Here is a 20,389-nt window from a genome sequence, read left to right on the forward strand (position 1 = left end):
CCGTCCCTATTTTCTCTCTCCTTTCTTCTCCAACTTCCAATCGTGTACCAAATATTTAACATCCTTCTGTCTATTCACAACTTGATCTCTCTCCACAGAAAGCACTGGAATCACTTGATGAGGCTTTGTCAGAATGTACTAGTTTCCTTACTAGTCTCCTTTTCACTGGTACTTTAACTATAACCTGACTTCCTTTCCACCAACAGAGCCATCATTCTAAAACACTTACGGTGTTATAACCCTGCTCGAAAACTTTCAGTGACCTTTGAATACTTACAATATAAACCCAAACAGCTAGACATAAAATTCAAGGCTCTTCTTGAGAGAAACCAATTTGTTCTTTCCAGTTCATCTTGAGCCACCCATCCAATGTTTCCTATACTCTAACCACACTGGGTTATGTGACTTTTACCAGATATACAAGGGATTTTGATGTTTTCATTACTTAGCTCATGATATCTTCTCCAGTTGAAATGCCATTCTTCCCTGCTGAGTGTAAGTGAACTACTAACTATTACAAGGTTTGAATAAAAAGTTTCTTGTCATGAAACATTTCCCAAATGTCTTCACTTTGTCATCCTATAGCACTTATAACACATCTGACTCTCTCGGTTTGTTGAAAGCACTGATAGTATCTTTCCCATATTTACATTCCCAAGCTCAAACACAGTTTCTGGGCTAAAACTTGTATTCAATAATTATTATCAAGTAATTATTTCCCTAGGTTGATCTTCAGAATAGAAAAATACATTCTGAAATATATATAGAAAGACATACATATATATATATTCAAATATATATATTTGAATATATGCACGGTGTATGTGAAGGAAATATATATTTCAAAATATTTTATATAGATAAATATCTAGATAGACAGATAATATATGTGCCATCAAAATAATGTAACACTTTTATGCCTTTATACTCCATTGGGTAATGCTTCAGCTAGTCAGTACATGAGTAAAAGCAGACATTAGTATTCCTGATATATATTACTAATGGTATCAATAAAGGTAACATTCTGAATTCACAAAGCAAGCATTGAGAAAATCCTAAATTATATCTACTACTAAGATATTCTGACAATATGTTATATCAGAGATTGTACCCTTTCATAGTGATATTACCTAGAAATTTTTAAGTCGTCACACCATAGATAACAGCAACATTAAAGGCATGATGGCATTCCTTCTGAAACCTATCAAAAACAATAAAAATTTCAAGCAGAAATACAATCTCTTGTAAAAAATTATATGATGAATTATACTGAATATGATTTATACAGCATTTTACATAAATTTCATGATAAAGCATAAAGCAGGTATTTGAAAATTGTGTATTATGAATGTGGATATTTATATATGGAATCGTGGGTGAAACACTTTGCATACATATGGTATGTGCAACCTCTGCCTTATGTGGAATCTTAAGATTGGCTCCAGTAACACAGAATAACTTTACAAGACACTTTTCTTAAAAGATTTAACAATAAAAGTATCACAAATTAATCATTATTCATAGACCAGGAGTTCTATATTCTTGAAACACTAGATAACCCCTAGCAGGTTATGCACCCTTTCAGCTCTAACAGAAGGAATCTGACTTTCCTTGATTGCAAGTCAAGGATCAGACAGCAAACATCCAGGCAGAAAGCATCTAGTCTAATAGAATATCTTTTAATTGGAATTAAAGGTGAAAAAAAAGAGAGAAAGAAAGAGTAACTCCACAGCCTGTACCCTTCAATATTGATGATCCTTAAAATTTCACTGTCATGGAACTGCCAGAACTGTCTTACTACAAATGAAATCCTATGAAGTTTTTTTTTTTTTTTTTCCAAATGAAAAGAACAAATCCCATAAACTAAAGGACTGGGAAAATCATATCTGTCCTATTTGTGGCATAAATATATATTTTTAAAAACTGCAAAGAGCAAAAAGCAAACAGAAATAATTGAAAATGTTTTAATAATATGCTGTAAAATTAAAAAAAATATAAAAATAAAAATACTTCTGGATAAGTTCTGAAATAAAATTATTATTATCAGCTTAGGGCTTGGGCAGTGAGTTCCGGCAATGATAGTAGTAAAAATGGATTTGGTGAGTGATGATTTCTTTAGTCTTCAACCTCAAGATAGCCCCCAAAGCATGACTTTATTTGAGATCATTGTTTAACATCAAAGAAAGTCTCTTTCGACTGTATTGGAGAAAAAGAATTTTATATTAAAATTACGCTTTGTACCTATCCCGGAAACATCATAAAGACTTGCCATATTGTCACACATAAACAGTTCAAGTTGAACTGAATATCATATTGCAAGAATGGTTTCGTGCGTATTGATTTCAGAAACCATGCATTAAAATATATTTATTTTGGTATTAATTATAGTAATTCCTCTACGAAAGAAATAAATCTCTAGGGCAGAGCACTGTACCGATGCCAAGAAATGACTGAGGACAGCCGTTGTCTCTACAACTTTGTAGTCCACATAAAGTGTGGCAACTAATGGCACAGCATTCCGAGTCTCCGAGAAATAGGTTTCACTTAAAGGACAACACAAATCCCTTTAGGGTTATTTGTCTCTTCCCTCTCTGGTGCTTCCTTCACACTGCTTTGAAAGTTATTCCCCTAACAAATAAGGGTCTCCGCTCGCCTGTCTTTAAAGACCTCTGCTGTCTGAGTCCCATTTCTCCCAGCGTCAAGTTGTGTCTCCCTAACATGCATCCAATGCCTTATACATTTTGATCTATTTTCCAGCTTCCTTGTATACCATCCTGCCTTTCCACCTACTTGTTGACCACCGGAAGAGGTGCCTTCCTTTTGACACCATGTAGTTCTCACATCTGGGAAACACATATCTATCTTAGTAACAAAATTTCCTGCAATCGAGCAGATCCTGAGTAACACAGAGGAATGCACACTTAACAGAGATCATGTGGCTTGTGATATACATATGTGCCCTGAGTATGTGCATAGCACCTCATCTGGGTTGCCCAGTATTTGATACTTTGTAGGAATGCAATAACCTCACTACCTAATCTAGTGCAGGAACTCAGTAAGTATGTATTGAATGACTAGTATTATACACTTTATTGAATGTCTTAGAATCACATAAAATTCCCATTTATTGCATCAAGTGAATTCAATCAAGCATCTGTTTATCTTCTATAAGCAAGGCACTTTACTAAAAACTGGAAGGAGATAATAAATATGAATCAGACTAGGACCTTCCAAATGAAGAGATTATAGTGTACGAAAGAAATAATATGCATCTACACTTACATGCACAAAATATCCTACCATTAGAGATAGGAAGAGTCAGGTAGCATAACAATCACACAGATAGGGGTGCCTGGGTGGCTCAGTGGGTTGGGCCTCTGCCTTCCTCTCTGGTCGTGATCCCAGGGTCCTGGGATCAAGCACTGTGTCAGGCTCTCTGCTCAGTGGGGAGCCTGCTTCCCCCTCTTTCTCTGCCTGCCTCTTGCCCACTTGTGATCTCTCTCTCTCTCTCTCTGTCAAATACATAAATAAAATCTTTTTTAAAAATCACACAGATAAAGTGGCTTAAAATTAGCTCTAACAACTTGGCAACCAGGAAAAGAGGGAAGGTAGGATTCATTCATGTAAAATTAGAAAGACAGAGAATTGCTGGAGGAGGTAGTAGTATAGGTGAAAATAAACTTGGTAGGAAAGGGTAGAGCAGGTAAAGTCACTTAAAACTTACCAGGCTTAGCTGAAACGTAAGAGTTCATGAAAAGGAAGAATGGAAAGCAAAAATGGGAGAGGAGGATTAGAGTCAGAGGAATGATTCTAAATTAAGGAATCTAAAATTTATTTCTTAGAAATTAATAGGCACTAAGTGTTCCCGAGCATGGCCTAAGAAGCAGTAAGTTGGCCTATTCTTGCAAGACTTTGGGCAGCAATGTACGTAATAGTTCAGCTTTCAGTGTAACATCTCAATCCACTCTATGTAATTTCTACACAAACACTAATAACAATTCAACTCTACTTTCCATGCCTAACCATGATCTATTTTATTTCACAGTTTTGAACAGTTACCAGCAACACAAAAAGAGAGAGAGAAAGCTCTTTCTTTATCTCCCTCTCTCTCTCTCTCCTTTTTGTTTTTTTGTTTTTTTGTTGTTTTGTTTTTTACCACATATTGTTATGATCAATATTGCTAGATGGCACAGTGAGTGGAATAACTTCTAATCACAGTCATTAGGGCATATCAATTTCAAATTCAACTAAACAATAAGTAATGGAAACTATTGCAGGACAGTGGTAAACCTTACACCCAACCTACATGAAAAGTAATCAATTTAAAGATTCAATGGTAACATATCTCTTAAGATAAGTTAAGAGAAAAAAATTGCAGCAAAATATTTGGGGAAAAGTGAAATAAAGCATTCCCAAACCCCACAGTTAAACAAACTGAATGGCAATCCAAACGGCATGGCGGTAATGGAGAAGAGCACGTCACTGTGCAAAAGGTGCTTCTCCAGCCAGCCTCACAGCCTGGATTTGAATAGAATTCCAAATGCTCAAAGACAGTGGAAGTGAAGGTAGGATTATGAGCTTACCTAAACACCCAGCTGAAGTCTACTGGAAAATGAATAAATACAGCTGTTGCATATTTCCCAATGTTTGTTTTAATGAAAATTTTATTTATTTACTTATTTATTTGAGAGAGAGGGAGAGAGAACACAAGCGGGGGCGGAGGGAGAAGAATAAGCAGACTCTCTGCTGAGCAGGGAGTCCAACTTGGGGCTCGGTGACCTGAACAGAAGGCAGACACTTAACCAACTGAGCGACCCAGGCGCTCCTTAATGAATAATTTCTAAATCAAAGAAAAAGCTCAAGTATGCATTGATAATTTGTCATTTTTTTATTATATTCTCATATGTTATAACCAGATCTGCATTTTCGAAATAAGTTTAAAAACTTATTTTCAAAGTCACATTAAACAGAAAGCTTATTCATCAAGGTTGTGAAGTCTCTACCAGACAACTACTTCTAAAATTAAGTTTACATTCCTGTAAAGGCTTAAGGAAATCAGGTTTAAAGTCAGATACATACACAGTTTGGACCCTAGCCTAACTTGTGGCTAGTATAAGAACTCTGGAAACCCTAGTTGTCTGTTTGTTTGCTTTTTTTAAATTAATTAATTAATTTAAAGATTTTAAGATTTTATTTTTTTATTTGACAGAGAGAGACACAGCGAGAGAGGCAACACAAGCAAGGTAAGTTAGAGAGGTAAGTTGTCTGTTTTTAGTAGCAGATAACGCTTAGAGACATCCGCTATGTGTCAGGCACCATCTTGAATTGCACTAAAACTGCTTCGTTCAACTAGCGCTCAACTAGTGAAAACCTATGTGACCTGTGTCACAGTTCTGAGCCTTCTTTAATAGTCCTATTATTTATGCTGGCTCACATCATGCCAGGCCGTTGTAATAAATGGTGTATATTAACTCATTCTATGACATATAAATTACATAGTATATTAATTCATCCTCATTGCTTAATGATGCTATGAGACTGTTATTACCTTTGTTTAAATACAGGAAAGATTAAGTTGCTCAAAGTCTCAAAGACTAGGATATAATTGGTGTTATTTTAATTTATGAATTATATATCCCTTTAAATTGTATTCATAGGATTCAATTCATTCAATGTATTTAATTCATTTAAATTGTTTTCATAGGAAATCCAAGAGAGGACAAAACAGAGAAATTCCAATTCTTAGTAAATACAATTCAAACTGAAAGATCACTCAGATCAGATCATTACAAGGTAACTCTCAGAGCAAAAATTAAATTGCAATTTTCTGATTGCCTGAAGATACAATACTATGAAACTAAAAAGAAAAGACATTTAGGAACATCTTGGAAACACATTTGTGATCACCCTAGCACAATTGTTTACTGAATTATTTTGTATCACAAATGCAAATTTGTCCTTATTTTAGAAAGCAGAAGTTACAAGTGATTATATATGATCAATTATAACTCCATAATTTGTATAGGCTTTCTATTCCATTTGTAGACAATTTCTACTAAGTGAAAAAGGAGCAATTTGAATTGATGTGTTAAACAAGGGAAGTCAGGGGGAAAAATAAAATTTAACCAGCTTTCTCTTTATAGGGTTTTGCATAACAGAGACTTTAGACTTCCATGAATACTTAGTTCTGTGTACAATAAAATATCTGTAAGCGACATAATAACCAACAATGTTCCAAATGCATCCATACATTAACTCCCGATAGAGGCTACGGTACAATTTCTGAAAGGGAAAAAAGAAGAGCTCTGGACCTGCTATAGTACATAAGCTCAAAGGAAATGAAGAGCCTAATTACATAGCCGTGAAAGAAGCCAACAGATTTCAGTGATTGGGAAAGAAAGCTTGACAAAATCTAGGGATATTAGTCAGATCCTTAAATTATTTTATTTCTTTGCGTCTTCTGAATTGTCAGCAGTGTAGAATGAAGAGAAAATCACCTCCAGAAGATTGTTGGGCTTTACAGCCCAATATTCATAACAACTGTATCCATTCTTCATGCTGCTGTTAAAAGGCAGAACCAATCTGCTGGCAGATGACTGTCTTTGGCTCGACAGAAACTTCCATTTTATGTAATAAAGACAAACACACACAATCTGAATATGTTCTTTCTGGGGAGGGAAAAAAAGATGAGAGACCCCTTTCATGTCATGCACTTGATAAATTATTTCTAAGATGCATATTTTTTTGCTCAGGCCTGTCCAAAGGCAGAGTTCCATTGTGGCTTTCCAAAATGCAATCCTTTCTAAGTAATTTCAATGGCCCTTAATAGAATCCTATGAATCACATTATATATTCAAAAATATGATCACCCTAATACATATCTTCTACGGTTGCTCTCAAAATTGTGAGAGGTACTTCTGTTTTATCTAAGTGAAGCCTTTAGGCATTTATTTGTGGTCACTTGCTGCTTAAAATACAGTTCATTTAATGCTATTGCACATTCAGTTATTTGATATGCTTTTAATTCAGGGGAGTATTTCATACCATAAAAATCCTTTTTAACAAATCTGTTCTGTGTTCAGAAAGAAAAAAGGATATGCATGTTCTTTTATTTTAAAATGAAGAATTATTTTTTAAACATTTAAATTTTTTTTTCTTAATAAACTCTACCCCCATCATGGGGCTTGAGCTCATGACATCAAGGTCAAAATTTGCATGCTATACCAACTGAGCCAGCCAGGCATCCCTAAATGAAAATTTCTTTTTAATTCTGGTCCATTGTAACATAACCATCAACAGTCTTAAAGCTTTCTTCCTTTTCTCATTGTCTCCACTAGACCCATTGGGAGTACAATGGCTTAGGTCACAACATGAAACATCATGCTAATTAAACTGCTAATTAATTGGTATAAGCAATATATTGCATGAAATAGATTGCTGTATTACACTGTTCTAACTTTTGTGCCATTTCAACTTGGTAACCGCTAATTTAGAATCTTTTAATCATGTTCTTTAATCCGAATGTTAATCTCAGATGACAAGAGCACATGATTACTAGGGAGGTTTGGTACAAGATATGTGTTGCATTTCTTCCTAGTATTAAAATTGGTTTATTGAAAGATAAAAAGATCCTGCATTTACAGATTCTTGATATTCATTTGAATATATAACATCTTTTAAAGTAGGACTAGCTGGAGCTCATCTTCATAAACATTTTCACAAATGTCTCTATCCAAATTCAAAGACATTTATGTGACTAACCATCATAGAATTTTTATTAAAAAGCCTCATTGGAAAAATTGTTTCCTTAACGTTATCGGTATCTTTCTTAACACAGACTTTTTTCAATTACATGACTTTAACAATCAAGCTTCAACTTGGGGTTCAAAACAGGGCACAGTTTTATGTAATAAAAACTCAGGGACTTTAAAAAGTCAACCAGCATAAAGTTAGAATGCACTATATCCACTTGAAATGTATTATCAGGAGGCAGCCAGTTTCTGATCTTTCTAGAATGCATATACCAAGTGTCTACTTCTTTCATGAGCCTGACATACAGGAGAGGAAAAAAAAAAATCCTTGCAGACCCGCCTTTTAACAGCTAGATATAGAAAGAAGAAGAAAGATGAGACACTGGGTTCCCCTTACCTGCTATTGAGACAGAACAGAATTTTCACTGACAGAACTGGGCAGTAGCAATTAGAAAACAGGCTGAGCTCAAAACTCCAATCTCTTAAAACAGAACATGTTCGCTTTCCCCCTAATGTCTAAGGATATAGTCTAGGAAGGTATTCATTTTTAATTACATTAATCTTAACTCTTCCTTAGTAATTCACAAAAAGAAGCATAAGGTAGATAATTATGGCTGTAATAGCATCCATAAGTACATAGAGTAGTCCGCTATTTCATGAAAAAAAAAAAAAAAAGAAAAAACCTAAAACTTACTGAAATGGATTGCCTAATAAAAATCTGTAGTTGACTTTATTTCTTTTCAGATGTTTCTTTGCTAAACTGTGAAATGGAACTATAACTTCCTCTTGTTTTCACAAGCAATGCTGTGTGTTCCCAAGAACACAGAGCGTTTCTGAGCTCTAGATTTTCCTGTCAGACTTAGTAATCTGTTTTATCCAGCACATAGTTTCAAATAGGCAAAACAGCATTTTTAATGATTACTTGTTTTATCCTCTCCAGCACGCTTAGCCAATTACAATGTTTAAAATGAAAGCCACCGAACTCCCAGACATTAAATATTATCCAGTTCAATCCTGCCAGTGTTTATTTTGTTTATATTTCACACATTCAAATCTCATCTTTAGTATTTATTACAAAGCACATGTTCTGCTTAATAAAGGACTTCAAAACTAAAGCGTGGGACATCTTGGGTGGCTCAGTCAGTTTAGCATCTGCCTTCAACTCAGGTCATGATCCCAGAGTTCTGGCATTGAGCCTGAGCATTGGGCTCCCAGGTCAGCAGGAAGCCTACTCCTCCCTTTCCCTCTGCTTACAGCTCCCCTTGAAAAAGTACTTCCAAATAGAAGAGCTTTGATGGAATTTCTCTTTCTTTATCTCTGTCAAATAAATAAATAAAATCTTTATTAAAAAAGAAAAGAGGGAGCCTGGGTGGCTCAGTGGGTTAAAACCTCTGCCTTCGGCTCAGGTCATGATCCCAGGGTCCTGCGATGGAGCCCTGCATTGGGCTCTCTGCTCAGCGGGAAGCCTGCTTCCTCCTCTCTCTCTCTGCCTGCCTCTCTGCCTACTTGTGATCTCTGTCTGTCCAATAAATGAATAAAATCTTAAAAAAAAAAAGAAAAGAAAAGAAAGCCCTCATCATATGTAATAGATACTAATTAAATATTTGCAAAGAATAACAGCTACTTATTTACGGATTGGTTATCATAATCAGCATCATCGTTAGTTCTTAAAATAATCTGGCAAATAATCATTCTTGGGTTTCACAATTTTTAAGCTATGGGGAGAATTATACTCCCTTATGATTATAGATAAAGTGATCCTTCAAAAATTGTTCTTTGACCTTTTAGGAACTTTCATCATTGGATTGTGACAGGTTTGATTTCAGTTTTCACAGCTTCCTTTCACTTGTCTATACTTGAGAAGACTGAAGCTCACAGCGCTCTAAGATTTGGATTGTAGCAGATCAGGAACTGAAGAATCCCCCTGGAGAACCTGTACCCACACAATTTTGCTGAGTTTCATGCCACAGTATATGAAGTATATCAAGTGCTCGGAGTTACCTTTTCTGTGAGGTGCCTTTTATTTCACTAGTGACAGTGATACTGAGTTTACTTTAGCCCATGAACATCTCAGTCAGCAACAACTACACCCTATTCATATGTTAACTATAAAACAAGATAACAAAATTAATAAATTGAGTCCTTGTCAGGTCATACTCACATTACCTGGCTAAATCTCATTTAATAATCACAATCAATGTATGACATAGATGTGGTGATGAACTTTATATTACATGTGAAGAAATGGAGGCAGAGTCAAATTATTTGTTCAAAGGACACTCAGTTTGTCAAGTTATAAACCGCGTCTCAAACCCAGGCAACCTGGATTGCCGACATTGCCCTCTTAGCTACTATCATAGTCCTTCATTTAGCACATGGCTTTGTAATAATTAGCCTGTGTGGCTGGAATTCCCATTAGACCATGAGCTCTCCTTGTTCAAAGAATACTGTTGTTATTTGCCTCAATCCATAACAGCTTTCATTTTCGAATAATGTTTGATGCAAATAGTACGTTGTCACATATTTTAAGCCTACAAAACAAGTAAGTTAGAAAAGAATTTCTTCTTCCCTGTCTCCAATATTTAAAGCAGACTTTCTATCACAGATTCCATCTTTATCCAATATTTCTGTGTGCTAAGAACTTCAGAATGCCTTTCACATCTAGGTCATGCATGTTGAATCTGCCACACTCACGTTAACAGATGTGTGATCTGAAAGAACCAAAAAAAAAAAAAAAAAATTCCACTTCCGTACCCTGAGATAATTCCAGAACCTGACTTGCACCCCCATTTTTTGCAGTGCTTGGCCTGAGAGCTCCTTGACCCACTTGCTGAGCGGAGCCTCTCTAGAGCCTCTCTGAAGTCAGAGTGGCAGGACTCAGAGCCCAGCTCTACCTCCTGCCGGCTTTGTATCTTTGCAAATTTACCCAAACTCTCTGTGGCTAATTTTCCTCATTTGTAAAACAGATGATATGACAATAATGGTATCTGCTTCATGAGGCTGATATAAATATTTAATAGAGTAATGAATATATCCTCTGCATAGAGATGACTCTTGGTAACATAAATCGGATGAAACAGGTGAAGGGGATTAATAGTACATTTATCTTGGTGAGCACCTAGTTATACATGGAATTGTTGAAGTGCGGTGTTGTACACCCGAAACCAATAAAACAATGCTTTTGTTTTGTTTTGTTTACAACAGTGTTTTTTTAACTACACTGGAATTAAAACAAAGTTTAAAACATTAAACATTTTTAAATAATAAATAGTTATCAAAGAAATACTAAAATCAGTTCAAATAATTTGTATTTATCAAAACCAGGAAGTGGAATAATAGCATACAAAAAAAACAATAACCAGAACTAAAATGAAAAGCATAGTCTTTTATTCCTCAATAATATTTTTGAAAGTTTTTTCATATTTTAGTGAAATTTTTACTTATAGTGGGTCATGGGAGAGGCTTGGTAGGTGGTCTCCCATCTAAATCTCTAATCTTGTATAAGGAAGAATAAACTAACAAAATTACATTTTATTATCTAAATCGGTTCCATAAATGGCCAGAAGTTTCGCCAAAATGAAAAAAACGTTCAGTGTGACCAGTTCTCTAACTAAGGATCCCTGACGTTTATCCATGCCACCTTTGTGATTTGGAAAGTGACACATTTTGCAAGTTAGCATGCACCCTCCTCCCCAAATTGACATCCTGTATATGCTTTCATTTTGCTTCATACTGTGTCTCTGACCTTTCCCAGTTGGAGTAGTGGCTGGAAGCTAAAATAAAAGTGCTGTTTTTCTGAGTGAGGCATTTCATGACTAAACATTAATCCTGAAATTATAACCGTTACAAGACTCCTCTGCCTGTTGCTTCTCCTAAGCAGAGGACTATAGGATGAAAGGCCCACAGCAGTAAACATCAGGGGCTAGTGTTTCCTTCTCCTCTGAACCCAACCAGGCTGATCCAAGCCCAGAATGCCTTTGAAGTCAAAGAGACCTTCATGTGCTGATCAATCCTTGGGGGGTAAAGAGCAAGAAAAACTGGTTCTGGCACTTTAATATGCTGCCAGGGAATGTGTTCAACTCAGTGCAGAACAAAAAGGGTTTTCTCTGCTACAGATTGAGTGATTTTGTACTTGGGGGGCCTCTTGGTTCAATTAACTTAGAGATACCTATTCATCCCAGAACACGATTATTCATACTTCAGTACATACTGCCACGGAGTCAAACTAAGGATGCACGGTAATAACTATGAATTAGTATTTTTCCTTGCTCTTAAGACATGCATTCAGCTTTAGGTCAATTTAAGTGGAAAAGCATGGAATTCCCTTAATACTAATGATCACTATTGAGTATTAATATGATCAGTATGAAATGTCACATTGCAATGTTTCAAAACTTTAGAAGTTTAAATTAAAGTGATCTAAAAATTGACCGCACCATCCAAATTCATCCTTTATAGATAAGAAATCTGAACACCTAGAAACTCAAAAAAAAAAAAAATTATTCATCAGGTCTTGCTCTTTAGCAGAGCAAAATTTGACCTCAAAACTCCTGAGTCAGTTCAGGGTACTTTTCTCTTCACACCTTCGAAATTATCTCTGTCAAACCTTATCTCTGCCCAACCTTTTCTCTTTATCTAAAGTGGCTAAGCTCTTCACTCTCAAATTGTGAAGATGTGGGGACTGTATTCCAAAAATCAGGAACATGAGCATATTTTACGTCCTGTTGTTTTAAAGGATTATGAAAATAGGAAATATAGTCATCTTATAAAGCAGTTTTTTTTATTACTTTGGTCACAGAAAAATATTCAATACAATAGAATTATACAGTTTATAGACTTATAATTTTTATAATAGCATAAAGACAAAAATCCCTGTAATAGTATATAGATAGGGTACCGACTTCAGTTGATTGTCACGTAGAAAGAAGAGGTAAAAAGTTTTACTATAAAGTTAATCAGTAAGATAAAGAGAAATGAATACAAATACCAGAGAACAATAGTTTCAAAATTATTATGGCACATGGTGACTACAAAAAATATGTCAGTCTGTTTTAAATATTTACCATCTTATCTATGTTAATATATGATTACTTATTATTAATTTAGGTTGAAGAAAAGTGAAAAAAACTGTAACTTATAGATTGGATTAAAAAGTTTTAATTAAAAATCAAATATTTCTCAAATATCTTCTATAAGAACACCCACGATTCATATCCTCTGTCACGGAGTGAAGTGCCTGAAAGAGTGTAATAGGATTTTCCAACTGTCCTCAAACAATTTCACAGGAGCCCACTCTCATTTTCAAACATTGGTACTACTTAATTTAAATGACTCAATGGCAATAAATATTACACTTAATTGGAGAGCCTTTGCAGTAGTCATTCTATAGCAGAATGGCTTTGCGTGTGAATAATAATCTTTAATAATGATTACATATATGCAATGGCTTAAAACCGTTTACTCTACCTCTTTACATTCTAGGCAACAAACCAAAGTGCAAATGTCAACCATTAAATTTTACCTCCTTCCACATATACACACACACACATACACACACACACAAATGCATCCACATACACTCATACCCATACAAAAATTAGACTTTATACAGTATCTTCAGGTGAGCAAGTAACTATAATGTAAAGAGGTACTTCCTGCATGCAATTCATCCTTTAGCAAAATAAAAAAGCCCTCGTCTGCATACATGAATGCATAGGACCACAAATTTTAAAGGCCAGTTTCCTATTGATATAATGGCCGTACATTCCTTGAACATTTATGTGGTTTACCCTAAATTCAATCAGAGATTGTGTAAAAGTTCTGTGAGATATACTGTGATCTATCCTCTGCTTTTACACTGTAATAAATTATATTACGACAAGTATCAGAATGACCTAAATTTTATTTTCTTTCCTGTCCACTAGTTTCTCATTTTCCCTGACCGGCAGTAGTATTTCCTCTTAACTCCTTGTTAAAGAGCATTGAACAGTCTAATTTTCCCAAAATTCAGTCCTGAGGTATACATTTCCATTTTCTTTGTTGATCTAGCACAGGCTCAGGTGATTTCTACATAATGCATCCAATTAGTTCAAGCAAGACAAATGAAATCACATCTATACTAATCTCCACATTATTAACTATAAACAGTAACAGGATATGTCTCCACTCTTTGCTTGAGTCCATTCAAGTGCAAACCGAAGGAAAAGGACTTCCTGTTCTTTTCACACTCCTGAGTATGACGATATTTGATTCTGTTTCTCCACAGTGAATGATAAGATTGCAAAACCTCTCTCACATCCCTCCTTTATTCCACATTGAGAGCTTGCTTTTCTTTCTTTTTTTTTTTTTTTCAGTTTGTTTGCCAAAGATAGTTTGATTCCTTTTTGCAGAGATTTTATTTTAAGTCCATTTTAGTTTTCTCCAAAATCAGAGCTTCATTTTAATCAGATAGTGGTCCTGCCTCTTGGGAATCGATTTCTTTTTACACAAGAGAATCCAAGTCTATTAGGATCCAACACACTGAGTTGGAACATTACATGTGTTTCACTTACGAGCACATACATTCATTTTACACGATTCCTCAATGTGGCCAGGGGGGTTCGTGGTCTGCACTGTATCCACCTATAAAAAATACAAAAATATATGTCTGCTTTACAGGGACGTGAGTAGGGTCTTGCTAGCTTAGTTCCAAAGCTTGGGTGCACATCTTGGCTGATAGTATTCTTTCCTTCCTTAAGACGTATTTGCAATGGCCATAACCTCTTTCAGAAGTCAAAGAGACATAACCCTTAGCTACAATTAACAACCCTGGGGCATCTAAATCAATGCTGCTGGCTAATCTCATGGATGCCATCTCTGACAAGAGATATTTGCATGGTAAAAGAAACATTGAATTAATTGTGTTTCAGGCTTCAAGCTTCTCGAGTCTATGAAAATGTCACCAGAATAGCCGTGGCAGACTAGTGGGGGCTGCTGGCTTTGTTTATATGACAAATACAAAGAAGAATAAAATGGTAATTTTGTTACAGATTTTGCAACTTATAAATCCCTAAGATCTCAGGAACGTGAGCTTGATCCGTGTGTTCCCACCCTTCAAAGTAGCTCTCTTGTCTCCAAACACAATCTTTAGATAGCTCGCAGTCTCTTTACAGAAATCTGAGCAATTTACATGCTATCAATAAATGGTCTGCTGATCTCAGGTCAAGGACGGATTACTCTACCCTTCAAAGTCCTGACCCTAAAAGGACAATGTTTTCCAACTTTGTATCTAGTTGCACAAATAAAAGTGATGGTAATTTTCCTTCAAAATATTTTGGTGCTAATGTCAGTTTTAAATAGTGTTAAATATTTCTCTGAATTTGAGACTGACCAGTAGGCTGATTTCTGCTCTCGGTGCCAGAAGGTACAGACTATTGTCTTCTAGTTTTATGGCACAGTTGATTTAGTAAAACCTCTACAAAGTTTGAAGATTGCCAAAAAGACAAAATAAATCACTTCCACAGAATAAAAATTCTATGGAATATTCTATGGTACCTCCACTACCAAATTATTTATCCTTAACAATTCTTAACGATTAGAATCAGTAAAGAGACATATTCCACCTAATTTCCAATGTAACAAAAGCATCAGGACACGAGAATCAAAGTTAGAAAAGAAATAAGTGATTTATTTCATGAAATAATTGACCAATTCATTTTTCAAAATAAATGGTGAAAAAAAAGCCAAAACAAGTAATGTCTAATTTTGAAATTAATTGTTCATATCCAAGAGTGGAAAATGTTTAAACTTGCCCTAATTGCAGATTATCTATATTAGCTGTATAAATTTAAGCAGCTTTAAGATGTTGTGATTTTTTAAATTAATTTTTATCTTTTCCTAGAAATGAAAAGAATATTTTTTTTTTTCTTCCTTTCTGTAGCTGCCCTATAAAAGCTAACATAGCCTGGGATGCTCTGGCCAATTATACAAGCAACACATGTTTATCAAGGCATCACTGATAAGTGAATCTTCTTAATTTAAATCATAAGTTTAAGATTGAACATAGTTTATCTTATTTTACACAAGCTATATGAATGCCCATATCGTTTCAAAAATGCTTATTAATAAGTGAAAGCTAAACATTTGAAAGTTTCAATTTTTGTTTTTTATCCTCAAACCAACCACAATGATGTAGCCATAATGCATGCCAACACTACATTAGACCTTCCTGTTATGTACTCTTACTATATGTGATGTGTTGCGATAGCATTTATCAAATATTTAACTACTTCCATGAAGTCCCCCAATTAATTCTCACATCCTATTCAAGGCTGCAGTGTGCTCCCTGAACGCAATGACACCTCTGTTCTGTTTATTGTTACATTTCTTGGTGTTGGCACATAGTCCTCAGTGAAAATTGGTTTAATGAATGAATGCATATTTTGGAATAGCTAAGTAAAGAAATCATATTATTTGTCACATCATAGTATTACTATTACCTAGTTTTAATATTTGGAAATATTTTTCCAAAATATTAATTGTGGTTACTGCTGACTTTCTGTTTTTTGTCATATGATTAGGGAATAGATCTTTCTTGAATTGCAGCAAATCCTCTTTATTTTACTAGCATATTATTTTCCCTTCTATAATTCTGTCTTAAATTGTCTAGCCACCTAAATTTTCTCAAATTTCACTACCTTCTCTTTTTAATCATTCCCATATAACAGTCATTCTTTTCTTTTCTCTAAGGAAATGTACTATGTAAACTTGTCTACAAGGTTTTTAATAAATGAATACATAAGTAAAGCAATAAAAACAAACATTAGGAAATCAGAGGTGTCAAAATGTTTCATTTTCTATTTTCAAGACCTGACATACTTTTAAGTTAAAAACACACCCAAGACATAGAATGCATTGAAGTAATAAAGTCACCATACAACCATGCAGCCTAATGAAATCCTCATATTAATATGTCATTGAAGAATAACATTTCATAAAATTCATTTCATAAATTAACTATGTAGGAGCCAGTTTTGTGTTTTTGTGGTTTTAAGCTTTGATGCACTGAACAAATGCATCTGGGCACTAATATTCACCTGTCACTAAAGCAAGAAAAATGGACTCATTCCTTACCATTAAAGATTAATGTTTAAAAGCAAAAGTGCATACTTCAGATCACTTATTGAGTTCATGGAGAACTACTTAAGAATCACCATTCTGAAAACTGTCATTGGTGACGGTCAGGGTAGAAATGGATGTTACCAAGATGTATTTGTTTTTATTTGAATCAGCTAATTAAAATGGCACTGGAAGCAATTTTCAGATCACTGCCACAGAGGAGAAAGGCTCTACTAAATCCGGCCAAACCAATCTTTCAGTCAGGTCCAATTCAGACAAAGTTGTATAGACACAGCCTTTGTCTCTGCCTCTCAACTTTTCTCCTCGATTTCTTCTATCACCCAGGCAACAGTAAGTCTGTCTTTCTGTCACAGACACACACACACACACACACACACACACACACACATACACACAGGTATGGGTGAGCACGTGTGGGGAGAGTAAGATGGAATCAAGTCATTCTGGAACACCTTCTACAAGGCCATTTCTATATCTCACTCAGCTTCTATTTCCTGGGAGTTTAATTAATGAGCTTTATTGGTAAAAAGTTAACTTATCAAAGTTATGTTCTTTTTCCCAGACTTCCCAATAATGGGTGACTAGTGCTAGGAGAAGCAACCTGATTTATGCAGAGAATAGAAACAAGATTCAGATTTTGGCGCAAGAATATTCTGAACACTCACACAAAAGAGATATGCTCTTAATTCTAAAAAAGAAAAAAAAAAAACCCAAACACCTCAAAACAATAAATAAGGAAATATATATTTTGAAAGGAATATGTGTTGATTTTTCTACTTATTTTTATTAGATATACTTCAAAACTAAATCACACAGCTATGTAATTGGTGTAGATCAAATACAAGTATCTGTTGAATGTGTTTGTATATAGCTGGCAATATATAAAAAGTGCTATGAATATTCATGATTTTCTCCTTGACTGATTCTCAAATCTGGAGAAAAGAAAGAGATATCACATAAAGAGCAGAGTCTATTCCATGGCAGGGAGAACCATACTGATGGCAGTTTCTGTAATCCAGGAACAGGAAGTAGATATTCCTATTTTCAAGCATCAACAGTATAATAAAGTAGCTGAACCAAGGCACAGCCACCTATCAGCACTGACAGTTTATCTGCTACTTTTTTAATATTAGAAAATCATTTGATATGGAAACGGGACATAACCTAAACAGAGGTTTGGGTGAGCGGAGCTCTATGAGGAGGACAGTTCTGGACAGTATTTTTGTCTTTTACTTCCTTTTGATTTTTGTAAGTGATGTACTCCAAACCATAATTTACACTAATTATTAGTTACTGCAACACCTGTATAGATGTTTATTACAAGATTGCACTTAACTAATTTTATTTCACAAAGTCCTCATGAAGTAGAAATTGCAATTTTGTTCATTTTACATATGAGCAAATTGAAGCTCAGAGAGTTTAATCTTCTTACAAAAATCACACAGATAAGAATCAAGGCCCTAAACCAAGACTTTTGGCTCATAATAAAATATTTTTTTCCCTACATTGTATTTTCTCATAATTATTTTTTTATCTGACTTTGAATCTTTTAAAAGTAAACAGCTAAGTTACAACTGCAAATGTCTCCATTTTCGCCATCAGGGATAAAAAGCAAACTTACGGAAACTTCCTAAACTAAGTATATATCATACTCAGGATTCTATCATAATTGTTTCAATTTATGAACACAACTTCAAATACACAAAAGTTGTCTAAATTGCCAAAGAAAAAAAGACAACACAAATTCTACCCAACCAAAGAAAGGAAAGCCTATCCCCATCCACCCATGAGAGTACACGCTCACACACACACACACACAAAGGCCATTCATTAGCACAGTCTGGATTACATGCTTAAGAAAAGAAGACTTTCGGATTGTGAGTCAACCACTGAACCGGCCATGGAAGGAAGGGGCCTAAATAATTTCATACCGATTCTTCATCATAAGTACTTTGCCCTGACTTCAAGAAAATGAATGATTTGGGCCCTAACAAAAGAACACCTTAGGTTGGACAGCCAAGCAATCAATATTTATTGATCCACTGACTGTTACAATCATGGAATCTCAGAGTAAGCAGAATGCCAGAGGTTATAGAGCCCAATCAGGTAAGAGACATTACAGAAGGTATGGCAGGAAATACAAAGCAACATCAAGCACAGTCCTGGTTCTGAGGAAATTTTTATTGAAGGAACATACAAATACATACATGTAAAAGATTATAAACAGTGGGAGGAAGAGAGAAGGGCCAAGTAGGTAAAAACTATGAGAGCTTCAAAGAGTGAGAGGAGACTGTGATGCGGACAGCAGGCTGAGCACTCACTGATTAACTGAACCTAAGCTGGGTCTTAAGGGAAGAGTTGGCTTGAGATCTATAGAAATGAGGCAAACTACAGGAGAAGAGGCAACTCTGTGATGCACATATGAGGTGAGGTCAGGAGAGAGTGAGCAGATTCCCTTGCCTAAACCAGAGATTTCCATATTCCCATTCAGCAACACCATGAAGTATATTCTCTACTTTCTCTACTTAGCTTAAGTCTTCATGTAGGAAAAACCAATGTGATAATTATAAAAACAATAACAAAACCGTCTGGAACATCCTAAATTAGAAATACACGAACAAAAGAAAATCATAAGGAAGAGAAAATGCATTTATAGTGCTATACTGCAAAAATCTGCATGTAAGTGGACCCAAGCAGTTTAAACCCATGTTGTTCAAAGGTAAACTGTGGTTAACATTTTTTTTTTAATATAGAACATTACCTTTTTACAAACATTGATTATTATTGGAGTTTATAGCAGATTTCTACATTCTAAGACACACATTTCTATATTTAAATTGTTATAACAACTGTATATTCAGTAATCAGAAAAAAAGTTAAAAAAATTATGATAGATAGATAAATAGATAGATAAAAAGAAAGGAATTAGAATCACTGCTGTGAGTTAAAATAGATTTGGGGAGAAAAAGTCCATGTGTATTGTCTGCAAAGATATCTTCTTTATAAAAGCCTCATGCTAGCATTTTAGAAATAGTTATGCCATCTAAGAGAAGAATGAGGACTATGCTTGATTTTACCCACTAAAAGAAAAGATAATTCGGATATTTTTTACCTGAATAATTAAATCTCTGTACATGCAAATTAACTGTATTAAAATATATTTAATTTATGTATTTCAAATTTTGATGAAAGGTTCATTCACAGAACCAAATGCAAAAAGGAAATAAAATACCTTGGTTCACTGAAAAAAAAAAAAAAAAGAGGGAGAAATACACAGAAAAATTTAGTTAACTGTCAGAAGCCAGAGAATGCAATTAAAACAAATATTTGTTAAAACTAATTAAGTATTTGATGATTCCTACTCTAGAACAGCCTATTCTTAAATGTTAAATCCTGTGTATCTTAATTCATAATTTTATTTTTTTTCTTATTTTTCCTTTAAATAAATCTTTTAAAGAAACACTTTTCCCAAACCAGGGAGTAAGAGAGCTCAACAAGAAAAGACTATACCATATAAGCAA

The 20,389-nt window shown here is 34.7% G+C and overlaps 1 protein-coding gene across 11 annotated transcripts in view; it reads right to left on the minus strand.

The window, feature by feature from the left end:
- PCDH7 (protocadherin 7) overlaps nucleotides 1-20,389 on the minus strand; it is a 413,338-nt gene that overhangs the window by 334,479 nt on the left and 58,470 nt on the right. Inside the window, exon 2 of one of the 11 annotated variants that reach the window (XM_032853702.1) lies at nucleotides 14,095-14,372. The exons of the other annotated variants lie outside the window; for them this stretch is intronic. Coding sequence (XP_032709593.1) covers nucleotides 14,295-14,372 — 78 coding nt within the window. The 3' untranslated portion in view covers nucleotides 14,095-14,294. Of the gene's footprint in view, nucleotides 1-14,094; nucleotides 14,373-20,389 lie in introns of those variants that run through there. 11 annotated transcript variants of the gene reach the window in all.

The sequence above is a fragment of the Lontra canadensis genome, unplaced genomic scaffold (assembly GCF_010015895.1).
Source record: "Lontra canadensis isolate GAN:19392208 unplaced genomic scaffold, GSC_riverotter_1.0 scaffold1, whole genome shotgun sequence".
Taxonomy (NCBI): domain Eukaryota; kingdom Metazoa; phylum Chordata; class Mammalia; order Carnivora; family Mustelidae; genus Lontra; species Lontra canadensis.